The sequence below is a fragment of the Desmodus rotundus genome, unplaced genomic scaffold (assembly GCF_022682495.2).
Source record: "Desmodus rotundus isolate HL8 unplaced genomic scaffold, HLdesRot8A.1 manual_scaffold_266, whole genome shotgun sequence".
Classification (NCBI taxonomy): domain Eukaryota; kingdom Metazoa; phylum Chordata; class Mammalia; order Chiroptera; family Phyllostomidae; genus Desmodus; species Desmodus rotundus.
The window spans coordinates 54,342-71,309 of record NW_026527331.1 but is presented as its reverse complement, the minus strand read 5'-3'; the positions used below and the strand labels follow the sequence as shown (position 1 = coordinate 71,309).

Sequence of the window (16,968 nt, the reverse complement as noted above, 5' to 3'; positions counted from 1 at the left end):
GAGGGATTTCGGAATAGAAAACGTGATTGGGCGCCTTGTGGACACGTGGCTTCCGCACGCTTTCCTACTGTTGAACCGAGGCCCGGTCGCCGATTTCCACCGCGCCTCCCAGACTCAGGCCCGCCTCTCTGGGTGTGGGGTCTGCGCCGGCGCAGGCGCGGTGGTTGGTAATGGTCTCAGGAGGTGGCGTGGCTGGGGAGGTGAGGCCCAGGAAGAACAGAGTCGGGGGTGGAAGTTAGTGTGACGGAAAGACGAATACACGTGGGTGTGACGTGGAGTCCCACTTTCCCGCTGTGGTCTCCCTCTCCGGGATTCTCACCCCCAGCGCACACGCACTTCCTCCCCCAGGGCACCTGCCAGCTTCCACTTGGGAACGCCTCCATGGCTTTTTTCCCGCGGGGTGGGGGTGGGGGAGACCGGGAAAGTAGGGTGCTGGGAAGCAAAGGGGCGGGAAGAAAGAACGGCCCGGGACAGAGGCGAGTGAATTGTGCGCACAGCCAAGGGCCTCTGGCCCGTCCCAAGTCCACACTTGAATCCCCACCCCCACCTTCAAAAAATTTTTTAAAGGTGAAGGGATTTGCAGGTTTGACCTCTCGCGCTTTGCATTTCTCGTTCTTTCCGTTTGGGATGCTTCCCCCTTTCTAGTCTGGTGAATGCCTGCTCATCTTACAGGACCTAACTTGGGTCGCTTCTGGAAGTTTCTTGAGCCTTGCCCTTCTTCCCTCCCAAAGTACAGTTGTTCAGTTACCCCACAGGGTTTCTGATGCGTTAGAGGGAGAGCGAGCTCAGAACTGCACGGACCTGGTCACCCTAGGTTACAATATGGCGAGGATCGTCATCTTTCAAAAGAAATAATAGTGTGTGGGATCACCGGTAGGGTTGACTCTGGGAATTACGGTAGGTGAACCAATGAGTTGAAAAATGCTTCATACAGTGTTTGTTGTGCAGTAATGTTTAATAAAAGTTATTTTTCCAAGGGAATGGAGAAGAAAGGACATTCAAGTTTTATTTTCTTTAGAAAGGCTTTGTTGCATCAAGCAAGAGTTTTGTAGTTTAAAAAAAAAAACAGGTACGCAGAAAGGAAATACGGCTTTGGGGAAGATTCCTGGGAGTCTAGTTAAGAGTAAGTCAGGCACAAAGGTTTGGTAGGTATCGAGGCTGGCCTTTCCAAACTCCGCCCGAATTACAATGGCTGACGTTTGTTTACAGTGTGCCAGGCACTGCTGTGAGCTTCGCACGCTTCATTACCCTGTAATCTTCGTAACAACCCAATGAGGTAGCTACTATTATCCTCATTTATAAAAAGACTGAAGATTAGATACAACTTGCCCAAGTTCACCTAACTAGTATGTAGGAGGATGTGGATGGAAGTCCAAGTCTGTCCCGGAGGAGTCTCAACTCCATGTTAATTTCTTTTCTAATAAATGACACTCTCCTTTCATGCATAGGTTTTTCTTTTTTTTTCCATAAAGTAGAATTTATGAGAAAAAAAATTTTTTAATCTGTGTCTTGGAGTGCCATCTTGAATCTTGACAAGGATAACATGTCCAAAATTAACTAATATCCAGGGGCAACCTCTGCTATTCCTGACAGCCAGGTGACCGGCTCATCCTGGTTTGAGCACTGGAAGTCCTGCTTCTAACACAGGGCAACATGGGACAGGTGGTCACACAACCTAGGAGTGTTGAATTTCTTATCTGTCCTTCCTTTGATCCTCTCAGGAAAGGTCGGCATTCACTGAAGACCCGTTTTCATGCCCAAGCATCTCTTGTGAGGTTAATTCTTACTGAGCTAACGGGTTGTAAAATGCTTCTTGTGGTGCTTGGGACGTGTGCTCAGTAATGCTGTGATTTACGGGACAAGTGAGAAAAGGATATTCAATTTATGACAGCATAAGAAAGAAAACATGAGTGAGTGGCAAGGACTTTTCCAGTGTCATGTATACCTATTTGCCTTGGTGACTTCCACTTACTGAAATTGTGATAGCAGAGTAGACTTGTGGAAGCAACTGAGGGAGAGTACGACCAGAAGTCATGTCCAAGGCCAGGCTTATGCAATTAGAACCATGTAACCAGGGCAGTGACAACCCGATAGTGCTCACTAGAAGGTGTTTGTTGTTCCGACCAAGGGCACTTAGAGTGGGCTTAGGAATGTAGTGATGGTGGAAAGCTAGAGATGTAAAGTACGGAGATGCTTCAGGAAATAATCAAGTTCCTCTTGAGACAAATATTTTAGAAAGAATTCCATCTAAGGAAGAAATACGGGGAAAAAAAGGAACACTCCTAAGGCCCTCGAGCGCGGTTTCATGAGTTGTGCCAACATTAGGTGATGAAAGAGCCTGCCTCCTCTCCAGGGCAACCTCACCTACTCCCCACTCTCCACATTTAACTATTTCTGGTCTCTCTGGTCAGGTATACTGCGGGCTTCTGCTCCTACTCCAGGCTGACTTTCTAACTGTGATCTTTGAATGGGAATCATTGTTGAAAGAAGAAAAGAACTGGGAAGAAAATATACTTGGATTCCAGTCCTGGCTCTGAATCTATGTACTGTGTCCTTAGGTAAGTCTGGGTCTTAATTTCCTCAAAAAGGAATGGGGGAGGGACTAAATTTTTTTATCCCGTCAATCCTTGTATGACTCTGTGTCATTTCCTGGAAGAGAATAAGGGTGGGGGAAATACCATATCCTCCGTGAGCCACTTGAGGGCAAGAAGTTGTATCTTTGTAGCCTTCGTATCTTAATATAGTGCCTGTCCATAACCATATATGAGATTTGTGGATAAGAATGGCTTGAGATTCAAAAGACCCAGATTGAATACAATTATTGGTACTGACTCTGGATAGTTGAGCAAATCTGGTTCAAAAGGATCTCCATCTGCAAAAACAAAAAAAAAATCCTGAAACGAGATTTACAACAACCTTATACCTCTTCAGAATTAACTAATGGCTATGGGCAAACGTACAGTTGTACAGATGAAAAGAACTCTTTGTGTTTTCAAGGTCTTGGGTTATCCCAGTTAACTGAAATCTGCTTTCTAGGCAGGTGCAGAATGAACATGTATTGCTTGCCCTAATTGTAGACAAAAGACCACAATCACAGAATAGGCTGTGATCCTTTCATCCGCTTCACTTTTTGATGAGATGGTGCAGAAAGCTTTAGCCTGGTACAATGATTCTTTCTGGCTAACGCAGCATTCACACAAGTCTTACTGCTTTCCCCGGCAGAAACAAATCAATTTAAGATCCCACTTGGGAATTCACTGTTTCCTCTCTATACACCAGGTTCAAGGCAGGTGTCTCATTCTGGCTGAGATGAAGCAGAAACCCTTAGAGAACCACATCACACAGTCCCGTTTGCTTTTAGCTGGTTAAAAGATACAAATACATGGCCCACATAACTGGTGTGCTATTTTAAAAAGGATTCCTTTATTCCTTGGTTAATAAGAAATTCATTCATAGCATAGTTCGTTTTTTCTTTTTTGGGGGGGGGGGTGGTGGGTAGTGAAGTGGAGTTTATTTACGCATGCGGACCCAGAGGAGGCAGTCTCCAAATTCTGGGCCTTTTTTTTTTTTTTTAATAGTTCGTCTTTTCAAGAAATAAACCAAAATGGTTCCATTAAAGAACATCTAACCATTTAGAATTATAAATTAAGTCATTTCCTTCCCCCCATTACTCCCCACCCTCCCCCTGTTACTCCTTCCCCACACACGTTAGTGTGATCCCTGGGTTATTACTCCGAAGACCATTCTAATCTACATATTTCTTGGGCCATTTCTTCTGCCTGATGAGATAAAAAAGATATGAAAGCAGTTTAGCAGTTTTCCTATCGGGAGAAGCTGCTGCTTGGAAAAAGTCTTCCTTCAGAGGCCAATCTAATCAGCCTAAAGATCTGAACTCCTTGGCTCTGGAACTGCTGGGTCCGGAGACAGGCTGGCAGACTTCGGTTTGCTGCCCTCTACAGGCTGCACTCTGAACTTCGATGAGTTAGAGGGAGCAAGGATGAATCCTTAGGGATCTGAAAAGAAATAAAACAAATTCATGCCCAAATAAGCCAAGAGTAGGGTGGGGGAAATGATTGGGAACATCAGCCTACCATTCAAAAACTTACAGCTTTTAAGACACATAAATATGGCAACTATATAATAGGATAGAATAAAATGCTATGATTCAATATTTGTAAAAACAGATTTAGTTATACCAGAATGTTAAACTTTGGTTATCTCAGTGGTGGGTGGGATTATGGGTAATTTGTATTCTTTTTACTTATCTGTATCATCTAAACTTCTACAATAGTATAAGAAACTAGTTAAAAAGTGCTTGTGCCCAGGGGACTTCTTGGGTGCTAGTGATGTTCCATTCCTTGACCTGGATGCCGTAGGAGTGTGGGTCTCCATCAAGCTGCCTGCTTGTGTGCGCACTTCGCTGTACATTTAGTTCCATTAAAACAGTGTTTACATTTTTTAAAGGTTTTATTTACTTATTTTTAGACAGAGGGGAAAGGAGAGAGAATGAGAGGGAGAGAAACATCAGTGTGTGGTCACCTCTCGTGCACCCCCCACCGGGGACCTGGCCTGCAACCCAGGCATGTGCCTTGACTGGGAATCGAACTGGCAACCCTTTGGTTTGCAGCCTGGCACTCAGTCCACTGAGCTGCACCAGCCATGGCTCAGTTAAAACAGTTTTTAAAAAGGGGTTGTTATAGGAATTCTCATTCATTGTTGGTAGGAATGCAGATGGTACAGCCACTTTGGAAGACAGTTTGACAGTTTCTTACAAAATGAAACATACTTTTATCATATGATCCAACAGTCTTACTGCTTGGTATTCACCCAAATGAGCTGAACATTTATGTCCACACAAAAACCTGCACACGGATGTTTATAGCAGCTTTATTTATAATTGACAAGAACTTGGAAGCAACTAAGATGTCCCTCAGTAGGTGAGTGATAAATACTGAGTGTACAAGGCAGGTGGTATATGGGAACTCTTGTTTCCTGCTCAATTCTGTGAACCTAAAACTGCTCTAAAAAGTACTCTTTAAAAAAAGTGTCTGTATTCTACTAGCAATATACGAAAAACAAACTACACGTTAAATGAGTGAACTGTATGATATGTGAGTTTTGTTTCAATAAAGCTGTCTACATAAAGTTGATACAAAGTACTCACACATGCTACCATATGGATGAACCTTGAGAACATTAAGTGGAGAAGCCAGACACAGAAGGCTACATACATACTATAAGAAATGTCTAGAACAGGCAGAAACAGAGGTTAGTGGTTGCCAGGAAGTTGGGGGGCGATGGGAGATGGAAAATGACTGCTAATGGGTACACGGTTTCTTCTTGGGATACTGGAAATGTTCTGAAATTAGGTTGTGGTAATTCATGTACAACTTCAGTGAGTATACTAAAAACAATTCGTTGTATACTTTTAAAGGGTGAAATTTATTACATCTCAGTAAAGCTGTTATTTTTTAAAAACGGAAAAAAGATAAAAATTAGACATGAAACCAAAAAATAAATAAATAAATAAAAACGGAAAAAAGTTACCACGGATTTTGGAACATAGTTTTAAATAGCTGTGTGCCTAGAATTTGAAAATCAAAGTCTTCCAAACAATATAGCTTAATATACATTCAAAAATAAATGAAGAATGGCCACACATTAAGGAGCCTAGAACCTTGCACACTTTGTCAGTGCTCTCAGACGGAAGGGAACTGTAATCTTGATATCTGAGAAGGAATTTACCTTCAGCAGCAGGATGTGAGTGAAAGTCCCAGCGTCTGGCTCAGGAGCATCAGGCTGTGGTCAGTGTGGGTCTATTAGAGGCAGCAGCTCCCCACAACGAGAATCCAGCTTCAGGCATGCCAAGTGATCCGACCTAGTGGGCCCAATATTCAGTATTGCAATTGGTAACTTCTTCTCCCGGGCAGTGAGGATAAACCTGTAACCAGAGTACACCTGTACAAGGAGAAGGCCCAGGTGAGAGATCTGTAGGTGCAGGAAGGGATGAATCAGATAGGGAGCCTGGGAGAGGCTGGCAAAGGGGACACCTGCCACCCTGACCAAGATACCTGTAAGGACGATCCCACCACCAAGAGGGAGTCGGCTTCTTTGACACGCCTGTGCACAAAGTCGACCTTGTCGCGGTTCACTGTGTCCCCGAAGAAAACTACATCTGGTTTCAGGTGGCCTCCACATCGAGCGCAGGATGGGACCTGAAAGCTACGCACCTGCTCCTCTGTGAGAAAGACGTCGCCGTCAGGAGCCAGGCCGTGGGCCTCAGCACTCCAGGTGGGGTTCAGGGCTGCAAAGCGCTCCTGCAGCACCCCACGCAGAGTCTGTTCACCACAATCCAAGCAGAGGACCCTGAAACCAAAGAGGAGGCCCACTGAATGGTCTGTCCTGGGGAGGCACATGGCTGCTGAAGATGGTTCATCCCCAGCTGCCTTGAGCCCCTCCATCCTCACTCCCTTTTCCTGTCACCCAGTTTTAGGAATAGCTTCTTATGACTTCTTTAGCTACCACCATTTCTCACCTTCCTTCCACTGCCAACCTTCTAGAACATGTACATCTGTTTCCTAACTAAACAATCCCTGCTTCACCTTCTGCCAGCTCATTTTCATCCCTAGCACGACATCCACTTCCTTAACAAATGATTTCCTTAGTGCCCAAACCAGCCTGTCCCTCCATTCTCTGCTGTCCTCACCTGTGTGGCCATCTGTCACCATCCTTTCTCTTAAAAACTCTCTCCCCGTAGTGTCTATGACATGGTGCCTTCGTGTCACCTGTCCAGTCACCAGAACGTGGACTCTGTGAGGTCAGGAACTTTGAGACCTGCCCTCTTTTGGCAAGACCACTGCTCGTGACCACTGGTCTGTGCCTGCTGCCTGGAACACCGCCCAGGGAAGAGCTGTCTACTTGGTTCCGCCTCTGCTCCTCAACCCTCCAGCTCCCTTTCCCTCTACATCCCAGGATCTCTGTCCTCACCGCCTCACTGCTTCTGTGCAAACGGTTTCCTCCTCCACACAGGACTCCACTCCTGCCCTCTCCCCCAAACTGGAGTTCAATTCCCAATCTGTTTTTAAGATTTTATTTATTTATTTTTAGAGAGAGGGGAAGGGAGAGGAACATCGATCATCGATTGTTTGCCTCTTGGATGTGCCGGACCTGGGACTAAATGCACAACTCAGGCATGGGCCCCAACTGGAATCGAATCAGTGACCTTTCGCTTTAAGGGACGGTGCCTAATCAACCGAGCCACACAGGTCAGGGCCTGTTCCAAAGCTTCTCAACTGACCTGTCAGGTTTACCTTTTGTCTTCAACCACCTGTGCAACATGCCGCGCTGCCTCCGCCCCCCCCCCCCCCCCCCCCCCCCCGCCACCCTGCAACTTCTCTATCACCATCCTTTCTCCAGTTACTTGGGCTGAAACTGTTGGGGAAAACTTGTTACCCCTTTTTCTCCATTTACTCTATCTAGTCAACCATCAGATTACATTGATTTTTTTGTTGTTTAAAAGGCCCCTCTGCAATGATAAGCAGTTGGACCTGTTTTAAAATACTTAAGCAGAGATGGAGAGAAAGGATAAGTAGCCATGTAAAATCTCTGAATCTGGGTAGTGGTCTAGGGGAGTTCACTATAGTATTCTCTTAACTTTTGTGGATGTTTGAAACAGGAAAGATTTAGGGGGGAAAAGCTTTTTAAATGGACCCATTGCCATCGTTAGTTCTGTCATTCCCCTGCCTCCCCTTAGTCTGGGTCCTTCAGACTGACCCTGAGCCCCTCTTTCTAACCCTGTGCCGCCTTCCTCAAGTGTTATTTTTATCATGCTGCTTCCTTGCTCAGAAGCCACTAATACTGCCCTCTGGTCTCACAGCAGACCCAAATTGCACCGCGTGATTTTCAGGTGCCCCCATGAGCCTTCCCAGTCATCTGATTTCGTACTGGTCTCCCGACCAGTCTCTTCTGGGCTCCACAAATTCCTTTCATTTAGAAAGCTCTCTACATCCGTTCCCCTCCCTTGCCTAGTCAAATCTGAGCCATTCCCAAGCTTTACTGGACTCATAAAAGCTCCTGATTTCTCCAATCTTTATTAAATCTGTTTCTCTGAACTTGTGAAGCATGTCCGTCAAGGACCACCCAATTTAACAATCATGTGTGGAGTTGTTTGTCGTTCAACATGTTATTTTTGGGTCTCCCCCAAGCAGCTTACAAAGTTCTCAAATATAAAGTAGGCCAAGTTTTATACTTGGGTTAGGGTCCCTTCACGCCAACTAGCACACTGCTACACACCACAGGTTGTAGGCGCCCAATAAATATTTTACGATTCGCAGGAGGACCTCTGGGGTTTAAAGATAAGGAAGTGGTCTCCACCTAGCTACAGATTATTGCCAGAGCTCCACGTATTCATTCCAGCACTGTGCACGAGGCTCCGTGTGCCCACTGTACTGCGTCTGCAAGTCTACGTAGGAGAGACGCACAGTTTGTAGCATGTGCTGTGGCAGCTCTGCTGTAGACCGCTAGGGGCCGCTGCACACAGTTCTCATTTAAGCAACTTCCTGTGGCAGAGGAAGCCGCCTCTGGAGGAGCAGAGTGTTAGGGAGTTAATTCCCCAAGAGTGGTCCCTGACCCGTGAGGGATGGGAGACGGTGGATAAACACCCCAGCTTCCCTGACGTTCATTGAGAATTCTGAAGCATGCTGTAGATGCTTCGGCATCCAGTGGAGGGCCCCTCACTGGATTGAGCTCCAGCTGCCCAACGCAGTAATCCATTCATGACTACCTTCTGGGCTTCCCTTCCTTCCCCATTTGCTCACTGAGTTTGCTGAGATCAACTCCAAATTAAACAGCTTCTTCCCAAAGCTCCCATTAGACCTTTTCTCAAGGTCTAATGAAGACAGCAGCCATCAAGATAGCCAAGGTCCCTCCCTTACGGAGCCCACTTTTCTGCGTTCACACCGTTTAGACCGTCCTGCACCTGTGCATGCATCCATGAAGCTCTGTCAGGCGCTGGCTCCCCGCCTTGGTGTGCAAGGCGTCCACGTTTTGGGTCACCAACCAGTACAGCTTTCCGCGTCTCTCCCAGTTGCTCAAAGCCCAGTGTGCAGGGTTAGGCTGGTGAGAGGAGAACTGAGGCCAGCCCACAAAGTTTCTCGCCCAGTAGCGCTGGCGCACTGCAGCACTCCGCACAAAATCCCGATGCTGGATGGGCCTCCGGTCCGTGCGGGCGTAAAGTCCCACCTTTTCGGACCTGTAGTCTGGGATCCCTGACTCGGTGGAGATCCCCGCGCCGGTCATCACCAGGACTCTCTTGGAAAGGGTGATGAAGCGTTGTAACTCTTTAACCTTCTCAGGGTCCACGGGGGGGCTTGGGGGCACGAATAACCCGATGGGTCCACGTGAGCACCGTTGGCTGAGGTTCACCTTCCAGCAGCCTTTTGCGGCTCTGAAAGTCAACCCAAAGTTCATCCTCATTCTAGAGAGAAAGAAACCTCATGTGAAAAATCTGTTTGGTTACAATGACATACAACACATTAGTTTCAGGTATTTATGCATATGTAATTTACATGCAACATACTAGTTTCAGGTGCCCAACATAATCATTCAGTATTTGTGTATGTTTTGAATGATCGCTGCTGGAAGTCTAGTTACTTCCGTCACCACACATAGTTACAGGAATTTTCTTCTGGCGACGAAGAATTTTAAGATCTACTCTCTCAGCAACTTTCAAATATGCAATACAGTACTGTTAACCGTAGCCACCATGCAGTACATTATATCCCCATGACTTACTTATTTCATCACTGGAACTTTACACCTTTTGACCACTTTTACCCATCTCACCACCCCCTGGCCTTTGGCAACCACCAGTCAGTTCTCTGTATTTGTGAGTTTGGGGGTTTTTGTTTGTTTTTTAGAAACTGGGTTTTTTTTTTTCAGTTTCTTAAGTTGTTTTAAAAACAAAGGTCATCAATTGATGAACAGATAAAATGTGGTCTGTCTATGCAATGGAATGTTATCAGCTATAAAAATGAATGAAGTTCTGGTATATGGTACAGTATGGAGAAACACTGAAAACATGCTAGGTGTAGGAAGCCTATCAGGAAAGGACAAAATCATATGATTCCACTTATACAAAATGTCCAGAATTGGCAAATCCATATTGACAGAAAGTAGATTAGTAGTTACCAGGAGCTGGAGGAAGGGAGACTGTATCAGAACTTCATTTTTATAGCTGAAAACCAAAGGTAGGATCTAGGTACTGGGCGTCAACATCACAAAAGAGAGAACTGGAATGATGAGACTCTTGGAAGGGCACACCACCTCCCACGATGTGATGTTGGGAAGAAGAAGAAAAAATTGAACTTGACTTTGATGAAGTCTCTAGACCTTTCATGATACCATTTGTAAATCAGCAAAGTCCAGACTATGGGAAACTCTACAGGACAGATGAATCAGTTTCTTCCAACAAATAAATTGCAAGAGTTAGAGTTACAGAGATACAAAGGGGGCATTGTACAGATTAAAAGATCGTAATAGTATGTGGGCCTTATTGGAGTCCTGGGCCAAACAAACTTTTAAAATATGACAGTTATGAGACAATTGGAAAATTAAACATTAACTGGATGTTTGGTATTAAGAAATTACTATTAATTTTTTTCTTTATTTGTATTTTTTTAAAGATTTTATTTATTTATTTTTAGAGGGGGGAAGGGAAGGAGAAAGAGAGAGAGAAATATCAATGTGTGGTTGCCTGTCACGTGGCCCCCACTGGGGACCTGGCCCGCAACCCAGGCATGTGCCCTGACTGGGAATCGAACTGGTGACCCCTTGGTTTGCAGCCTGCGCTCAACCCACTGAGCTGCACCAGCTAGGGTTTATTACCTTTTTAATGTCAGAGGAATATATGTATACGAGTATTTTAGTTAATACTATCCCTTAGGGAACTCTGTGTTCCATAAACCTACATCCCACTTAATATATTAGAATTGTCTTATTTCTTCATAAGCTAAGGGAAGCACACTTGAGTTCTAGTATACCAAGTGTTGATGAAATTGTTGCTCAGACTGTTCTGGCTTTTTATTTTACTAATATAATTAAGCACTCGCACACTTTTAATTATTCCCATAATCTTTTAGTTTACCCTCAATTTCAAACTGCTACTTGGCACACAGCAGAGCAGCGAGACCTGGCAAGATGTTTTACCCCTGCATGTCTGCTTTCTAGCTGTAAAAACAAGGCTTTGGTATTACTTGACAGAATGCAGAAATTCTGTAGCGACACGCACCCCAAATGTAAACATTATTTTATGCTTGCATTTCCAGATCTAGATTCAGGACCCCCATTTCTTCTTGACGTTCCACGGCAACACGTGAACAGCTAAACAAGTACGGAGTCCTAATTCCTGAGACCGAAAGGCTTGGGAAACCCCTCTGAAAACAAGCCCTGTTAGAAGACTAGCTCTCTCCCAGATCCCACCAAAGGGCAAAAGGGAGAAATGGAATACCTTACAAGAAATCCACAACTTCTAGAAACCTGCCCCCTGCATGGAGCACACTTACCTTTCACAGCGGAAGGGACACCAAGCCCGACAGTTGGGACTGACCAGCTGTATTTGCATTTTGGGAAATGTAGTTTACAAAGCTTAAGTAATGCAAGAAAAACTACAAGTCCCACAATTCTCTAGGTTTCACAGTTGTGCTCTTCTGTCAGCTTTTCCAGGTCAGAGGTTTTAAGCTTCGTTCTTTGGTGCGGTGCTCTGTCCTAAGCCAGCACATTGTCTTCTCTAAGAAGTATTTAGAGCGTCACGCCAATGTCCTGAGGGCAAAATCCTACACTACACTGCTCTAGGGAGTTCATTCTCTCTCAAAATAGAAGCCTTAATAATGGTTTTAGATTGGATTCACTCTCAAGTTCAGTGTTAATGATCCTCTCCACTCACCGTGACAGAATCAAGTTCCCACCTTGCCGTGGGTTGTCAAGAAGTACATTCCCAAGTACCTGAAAAACTGGTGTTTTTACATATTAATGAACAATTAAAGCCAGATCCAATATACAGGAACTAATGTGTTTCCTACTTGGCTTCCCTAGTGCTATTTTCCATCTTGTATTTTTATTGTTGCTAAATTAACCAACACAATGCCTGGTTTCACTCCCAGAGATAGATTCAATTGATCTGGGGAAACGCCTGGGGTCAAGTTGGTTTACAAACTTACCAGTTGTTTCTAATGTGTAGCCTATGCGAACCAGTGCTCTGTAGCATCACCTAAATGAGACATGCAGAATTCGTAAGCGTTTTAGAACATAATCAAAGGGCAGCTAGCAGAGACCTTGAAGACCACCTTAGGAACCAGTTCCCCCAGTGGAATTAATATATGGTCCAGAAGCTCCACTTGTAGGTGTACACACAAAAGAATTGAAAAGAAGGACTCAAAGTGTACCCTATACCAGTGTTCACAGGAGCATCATTCACAGTAGCCAAAGGTAGAAGCAGTACATGTCCATTGTAGAATGGACAGATAACAAAACTCCGTACAATAGGATATTAGTCACAGAAAGAATATACTACAACATGGATGGACTTTAAAAACATTCGGTTATGAGCCCTGGCTGGTGTGGCTCAGTGGATTAAGCACCGGCCTGTGAATAGAAGGGTCACCAGTTCAGTACCCAGTCAGGGCACAGGCCTGGGTTGCAGGTCAGGTCCGCGGTGGGGGGCACGTGAGAAGCAACCACACATTGATGTTTCTCTCCCTCTCTTCCTCCCTCCCTTACCCTCTGTCTAAAAATAAATAAAATCTTAAAAATATTTATGTTATGGCCCTGGCTGGGGTGGCTCAGTGGATTGAGCATCAGCCTGCAAACTGAAAGGTCGCAGGTTCGATTCCCTGTAGGGGCACATGGCTGGGTTGCTGTCCAGGTCCCCAGTTGGGGGTGTGTGAGAAGCAACCCACTGATGTTTCTCTCCCTCTTTCTCCCTCTCTTTCCCTGTCTCTGAAAATAAGTAAATAAAAGAAATTAAAAAAATATTTATGTTATGAAACAAGCCAGAAACAAAAGGTGAAATATTGGATACTTATATGAGGTACTTAGAATAAAATTCATTGAGACAGAAAGTAGAATAGAGGTTGCCAGGGCCTGGGGACCTGGAGAGTTAATGTTTAATGGGTCGAGTTTCAGTTTGGGATGATGAAAAATTCCTGGAGGTATAAAACACAAATGGTAGCAAACAATGTAAATGTCCTTGGTGCTACTGAAATTTACACTTAACAATGGTTAAAATGGTAAATTTTATATTATGTACATTTTACCATAATAAAAGTTACATAGTTACACTGAGAATTGGGAGTCAAGTGAACAGTGCCCTGACATTGAACACATCTCTCATCTGCTCCAATTCATATTCTGCATTAGGTTATTAGCATGCTCCCTCCCATAATGCTTTGCTTCATGCTCCACCAAAATCTAGTTAAGTGAAATAAGGCAAGAATTCTTCAGAAACAGCCTGTGCGTTTCCGAGAAATCTTACATGGTTGTGTAACTTTCATCCAAACAATAATCGAAGGTTTTTCCATGCGACTCAGACTCGCTTTTCTGAAATAGGGATCTTGCTTATTCGGGATGATGTGCAGAGTATTCTTTTGTTAGCTTTGCGCAGTGGCAGTATCGTAGCCAATGAGGTTTATCCGAGGCGCGATTATTGCTAATTGAAAACTTTTCCCAATACCCCGCCGTGACGACTTGAAATATAGTCGGCACTGGCAATTTTTGACGGTCTCTACGGAGACTGAATATTTCGGTTTAAGAAAAAAAAGAGTTCCTGTTGTGATGGTGATCTCATCAGTCCCCAAAACTTCGTTTTTGGTAAGCTTTTTAAGTTTGTTGTTTTTCAATGACTATTAGTCTCCTTTGTTGGTGTTCTCCCCCCCCGGAAGTGTTCAGTCTGTGAAAAGTGGCTTGTTACCTGATTTCTTTTGTTCTCGCTGCATGTTTCTCTCCTAAGTCACACTAGCATTCAGCTTTAGCTGCTTCGGAAATACTCCCTCTAGCGCTTGCGTTCCTCTTCGGCTCGCTCTTGCTTTCACTGACTTCTCGCCGCTGTTTCTCATCCAAAATTCAACTCGATACGGTTATCTTTGTGACGTTGTGATGATTTGCATAAAATTCCCCAGCATCCCCAGCGAATGTGCTCTCTTTTCCAAAATCTCAACGTTTTGCACGAGATGGTCCAACAAGAAGAAGCCTCCCGTGTAGACGGGCCTTAAACATGACAGCTTGCCCAGGAACGCGTCAGATCTACGAAGTCGCTAGCAGTCGCTCACCCTCAGTGTAAAAGCCATTTCCATCCGTCGGGGAATGTGGCTCAAGTTCACACCCTTTAGCTTTGCGCAGTGGCAGTATCGTAGCCAATGAGGTTTATCCGAGGCGCGATTATTGCTAATTGAAAACTTTTCCCAATACCCCGCCGTGACGACTTGAAATATAGTCGGCACTGGCAATTTTTGACAGTCTCTACGGAGACTGAACCTTAACTGTGTCCAAAAGAAAAAAAATGGTGAAAAATGTATCTCCTTGTTTTCCAGTTTCTCTGTGTTTGGGAATGACGTATTGTTTAGGCCTTTTTTTTTCTATTATCTCTGCTGTATTTTGTGTTTCTTTTTCAGTTTTTATTTTGGGAATTTTGCATGGCTAGGGGGGTGTTCTTTTTTTCTTTTTAAGGGTCTCGTTCTCGCAGTGAAGCCTGAAACCTTCCACTGTCCGTTTGGTTGTCATAGTTTTGTTACCCGGAAACTCAGCAAATGGCAGCCTCCACCTCCATCCTCATTGCACAGGTAGGCGATCTCTCGGGGTGGGGGGGTCACAGATTCGCAGACAAGGGAGAGTATCTGAAAGCATCTCATCCAAATGCTTCCTTTTAAAAAGACCAAGAGGGAAACCGATGCAGTTAGACTTGCTCAGGCCCCATTGTGGGACTGGACAGAGCAAGTCCACATACCCCTCCTGATGTACAGGTTTCCACAGCACTGACCGTCTCTACTCTTGTCCCATTAGGAAGGTCAAGAGTGTCCCCACACGGAAGCCCTCAGGACATAACAGATCTAGCTGGACTTGCTTAGGCTACCGCTCATCAAACACTCCTCTGGCCCTTAAGGAAAGGATGTGGTCACTGAAGTGGGGGACCAGCATCCACTGGCTCAAAGTGGCACTGGGTTCTAAGGACCTCACGGTCTTGAGACAGATGTCAAATAAGTGAGCACACCTATAAACTATTAGGTAATTAGATTATTTCAGTGCTATGAAGAAAATAAACGGGAAGCCATCCAGAAGACCGGCCAAGTTCCAACAACAGCAACTATTGACCACTTACTGCTGTGTGCTAGATCCCACACAAAGCGCTTAGTAGGCTTCGTTTTATTTAGTTCTCACAGAAACCCTTCTTCCCATTAAACACACACGCCACATACACAAATCTACGAGTACACCTGACATTCATTAAACGGCACAAACTTAAAGCATATAGTCCGATGTTTTGACATAGGTACGACCATGAAACCACGACTGCAGTCCAGATGGTGAGCACATCCACCCCTCCCAAACGTTCCTGGGCTTGTTTGTTTGTTTGTTTTGTAGTCCCTTTGTCTCTCCCCAGCCCCCACCTCACTTCTGTCACTATAGATTAGTTTTCATTTTCTAGAGTTTTGTATAAATGGAATCATATGTGCTTTTTTGAGTCTGACTTTTTTCACTAAACATCATGTTCTGGAGGTCCATCCAGGTGGTCGCATGTATCAATAGTGCATTCTTTTTCCTTGCTGAGTAGTATTCTGTTAGGGATGGGGAAACTTTCCCCGTTAATTCTTCTAGCTGGTTGAATAATTCAAATGACATGTGGCGGATTAACTGGAGAAAGTGAAGTTTTAATACATGTGCACCAGGAATTCACACTCATCTGAACCCCCACAATTCCATTGTATGGAAGTTCCAGAGTTTGTTCAACATTCACCCATTGAAGGACATTGGCATCGTTTCCAGCATTTTGTTATCACCATAAAGCTGCTAAGTTTCTTTTGATTTTGAGAAAGAAACTTTGAGAAACTTTTTGTTATCACCATAAAGCTACAAAGTTTCTTTTGTGTGAGCATGAGTTTTTAATTCCCTGGGCTGTATGGTAAATTGCATGTTGAGTTTTGTTAAAAAAAAATACCCGATTAGCCTTGGTTGCTGTGACTCAGTGGATTGAGTGCTGGCCTGTGAACCAAAGGGTCACTGGTTCAATTCCCAGTCGGGCACATGCCTTAGTGGTGAGCCAGGACCCCAGGTGGGGGCACACAAGAGGCAATCACACATTGACATTTCTCTCCCTCTCTTCCCCTCTGTCTAAAAATAAATAAAATCTCTAAAACCAAAAAAAAGCCAGATGATTTTCCAGACTGGCCGCACCGTTTTCCATTCCATCTGTAGTCTTTTATAACTGATTTTCAACCTTTTTCATTTCATGGCACACATAACCTAATTACTAAAATTCTGTGGCACTCCAAAAATTATATTTCTCGCCAATCTAACAAAAATACATGTATATAATTGTGTATAATGTTGGTTCATTCACACCAGTTGACTGTTGTGTTAACATCACTACTTTGGAACCCAGGGTAGGTTTTCTGGGATCAGGGCCTCTGTTTGGGACCTATCGTCCCAGGAAGTCAAGAAGTGTCCCCTGACAAGCCAATGTGTTAGAACCCAGCAAATGGACAGAGTGGGTCATTGATAACTATTCAAAGGAGCATCCTGGAGATTCTACAAGAGTTGCCCGTACGTGCAGCCCAGAGGCTGAATATCAAGGAGCTATAAATACCCTTCACAATGTGGTCTGAAAATGCACTCCAACTGTTTCTTTCCACTTCAGCTGTTAATCTGGTTGTCAAAACAGGCCTGAGGAAGTAGAAGAGGGCTTCCTCCCAAGGCTTTTGT

At 44.5% G+C, this 16,968-nt stretch overlaps 1 protein-coding gene, 1 long non-coding RNA gene and 2 other non-coding genes across 11 annotated transcripts; 3 read left to right on the top strand and 1 right to left on the bottom strand.

Moving 5' to 3' along the window:
- The first annotated feature begins 575 nt into the window (after positions 1-575).
- Positions 576-16,882, top strand: LOC112310839 (uncharacterized). 3 transcript variants are annotated; one of them, XR_008426074.2, is made up of 4 exons: positions 576-897; positions 2,412-2,558; positions 14,719-14,831; positions 15,052-16,882. It is a non-coding gene; the product is annotated as an uncharacterized lncRNA (long non-coding RNA). The 3 variants fall into 3 exon arrangements; XR_011650827.1 differs by lacking the exon at positions 576-897 and having other exon boundaries at positions 2,410-2,558; XR_008426073.1 differs by lacking the exons at positions 576-897; positions 2,412-2,558 and adding an exon at positions 13,620-13,863.
- SIRT4 (sirtuin 4) lies at positions 3,543-14,161 on the bottom strand. Of its 6 annotated transcripts, none has more exons than XR_006656354.2 (5): positions 13,964-14,161; positions 8,978-9,475; positions 6,072-6,366; positions 5,746-5,958; positions 3,543-4,013 (listed from the first exon to the last, which is right to left on the bottom strand). XR_006656354.2 is itself a non-coding variant. In XM_024567148.3 (4 exons), the coding sequence occupies exons 1-4, from the start codon at positions 11,618-11,620 to the stop codon at positions 5,806-5,808; spliced, it is 1,005 nt and encodes a 334-aa protein (XP_024422916.3). In that variant the 5' UTR covers positions 11,621-11,628; the 3' UTR covers positions 5,643-5,805. The 6 variants fall into 6 exon arrangements, 1 of the variants encoding a protein (XP_024422916.3); XR_011650826.1 differs by lacking the exon at positions 13,964-14,161 and adding an exon at positions 12,216-12,399; XR_006656356.3 differs by lacking the exon at positions 13,964-14,161 and adding an exon at positions 11,562-11,628 and having other exon boundaries at positions 6,231-6,366.
- Positions 13,646-13,786, top strand: LOC112310915 (U4 spliceosomal RNA). Its single transcript, XR_002975420.1, has one exon. It is a non-coding gene; the product is annotated as a U4 spliceosomal RNA (small nuclear RNA).
- On the top strand, positions 14,380-14,520 carry LOC112310914 (U4 spliceosomal RNA). The gene has a single exon (XR_002975419.1). It is a non-coding gene; the product is annotated as a U4 spliceosomal RNA (small nuclear RNA).
- Positions 16,883-16,968: the final 86 nt, after the last annotated feature.

What these genes read in the sequence shown, in the direction of transcription:
- SIRT4 (XM_024567148.3), bottom strand. Translation starts at nt 11,620, where the DNA reads ATGCAAATACAGCTGGTCAGTCCCAACTGTCGGGCTTGGTGTCCCTTC. An exon ending in TGTCCCTTCCGCTGTGAAAG is followed by an intron (nt 9,476 to 11,561) that starts GTAAGTGTGCTC and finishes CTTTCTCTCTAG; the next exon opens with AATGAGGATGAACTTTGGGT. An exon ending in TGGTGGGATCGTCCTTACAG is followed by an intron (nt 5,959 to 6,071) that starts GTATCTTGGTCA and finishes CTCCTTGTACAG; the next exon opens with GTGTACTCTGGTTACAGGTT.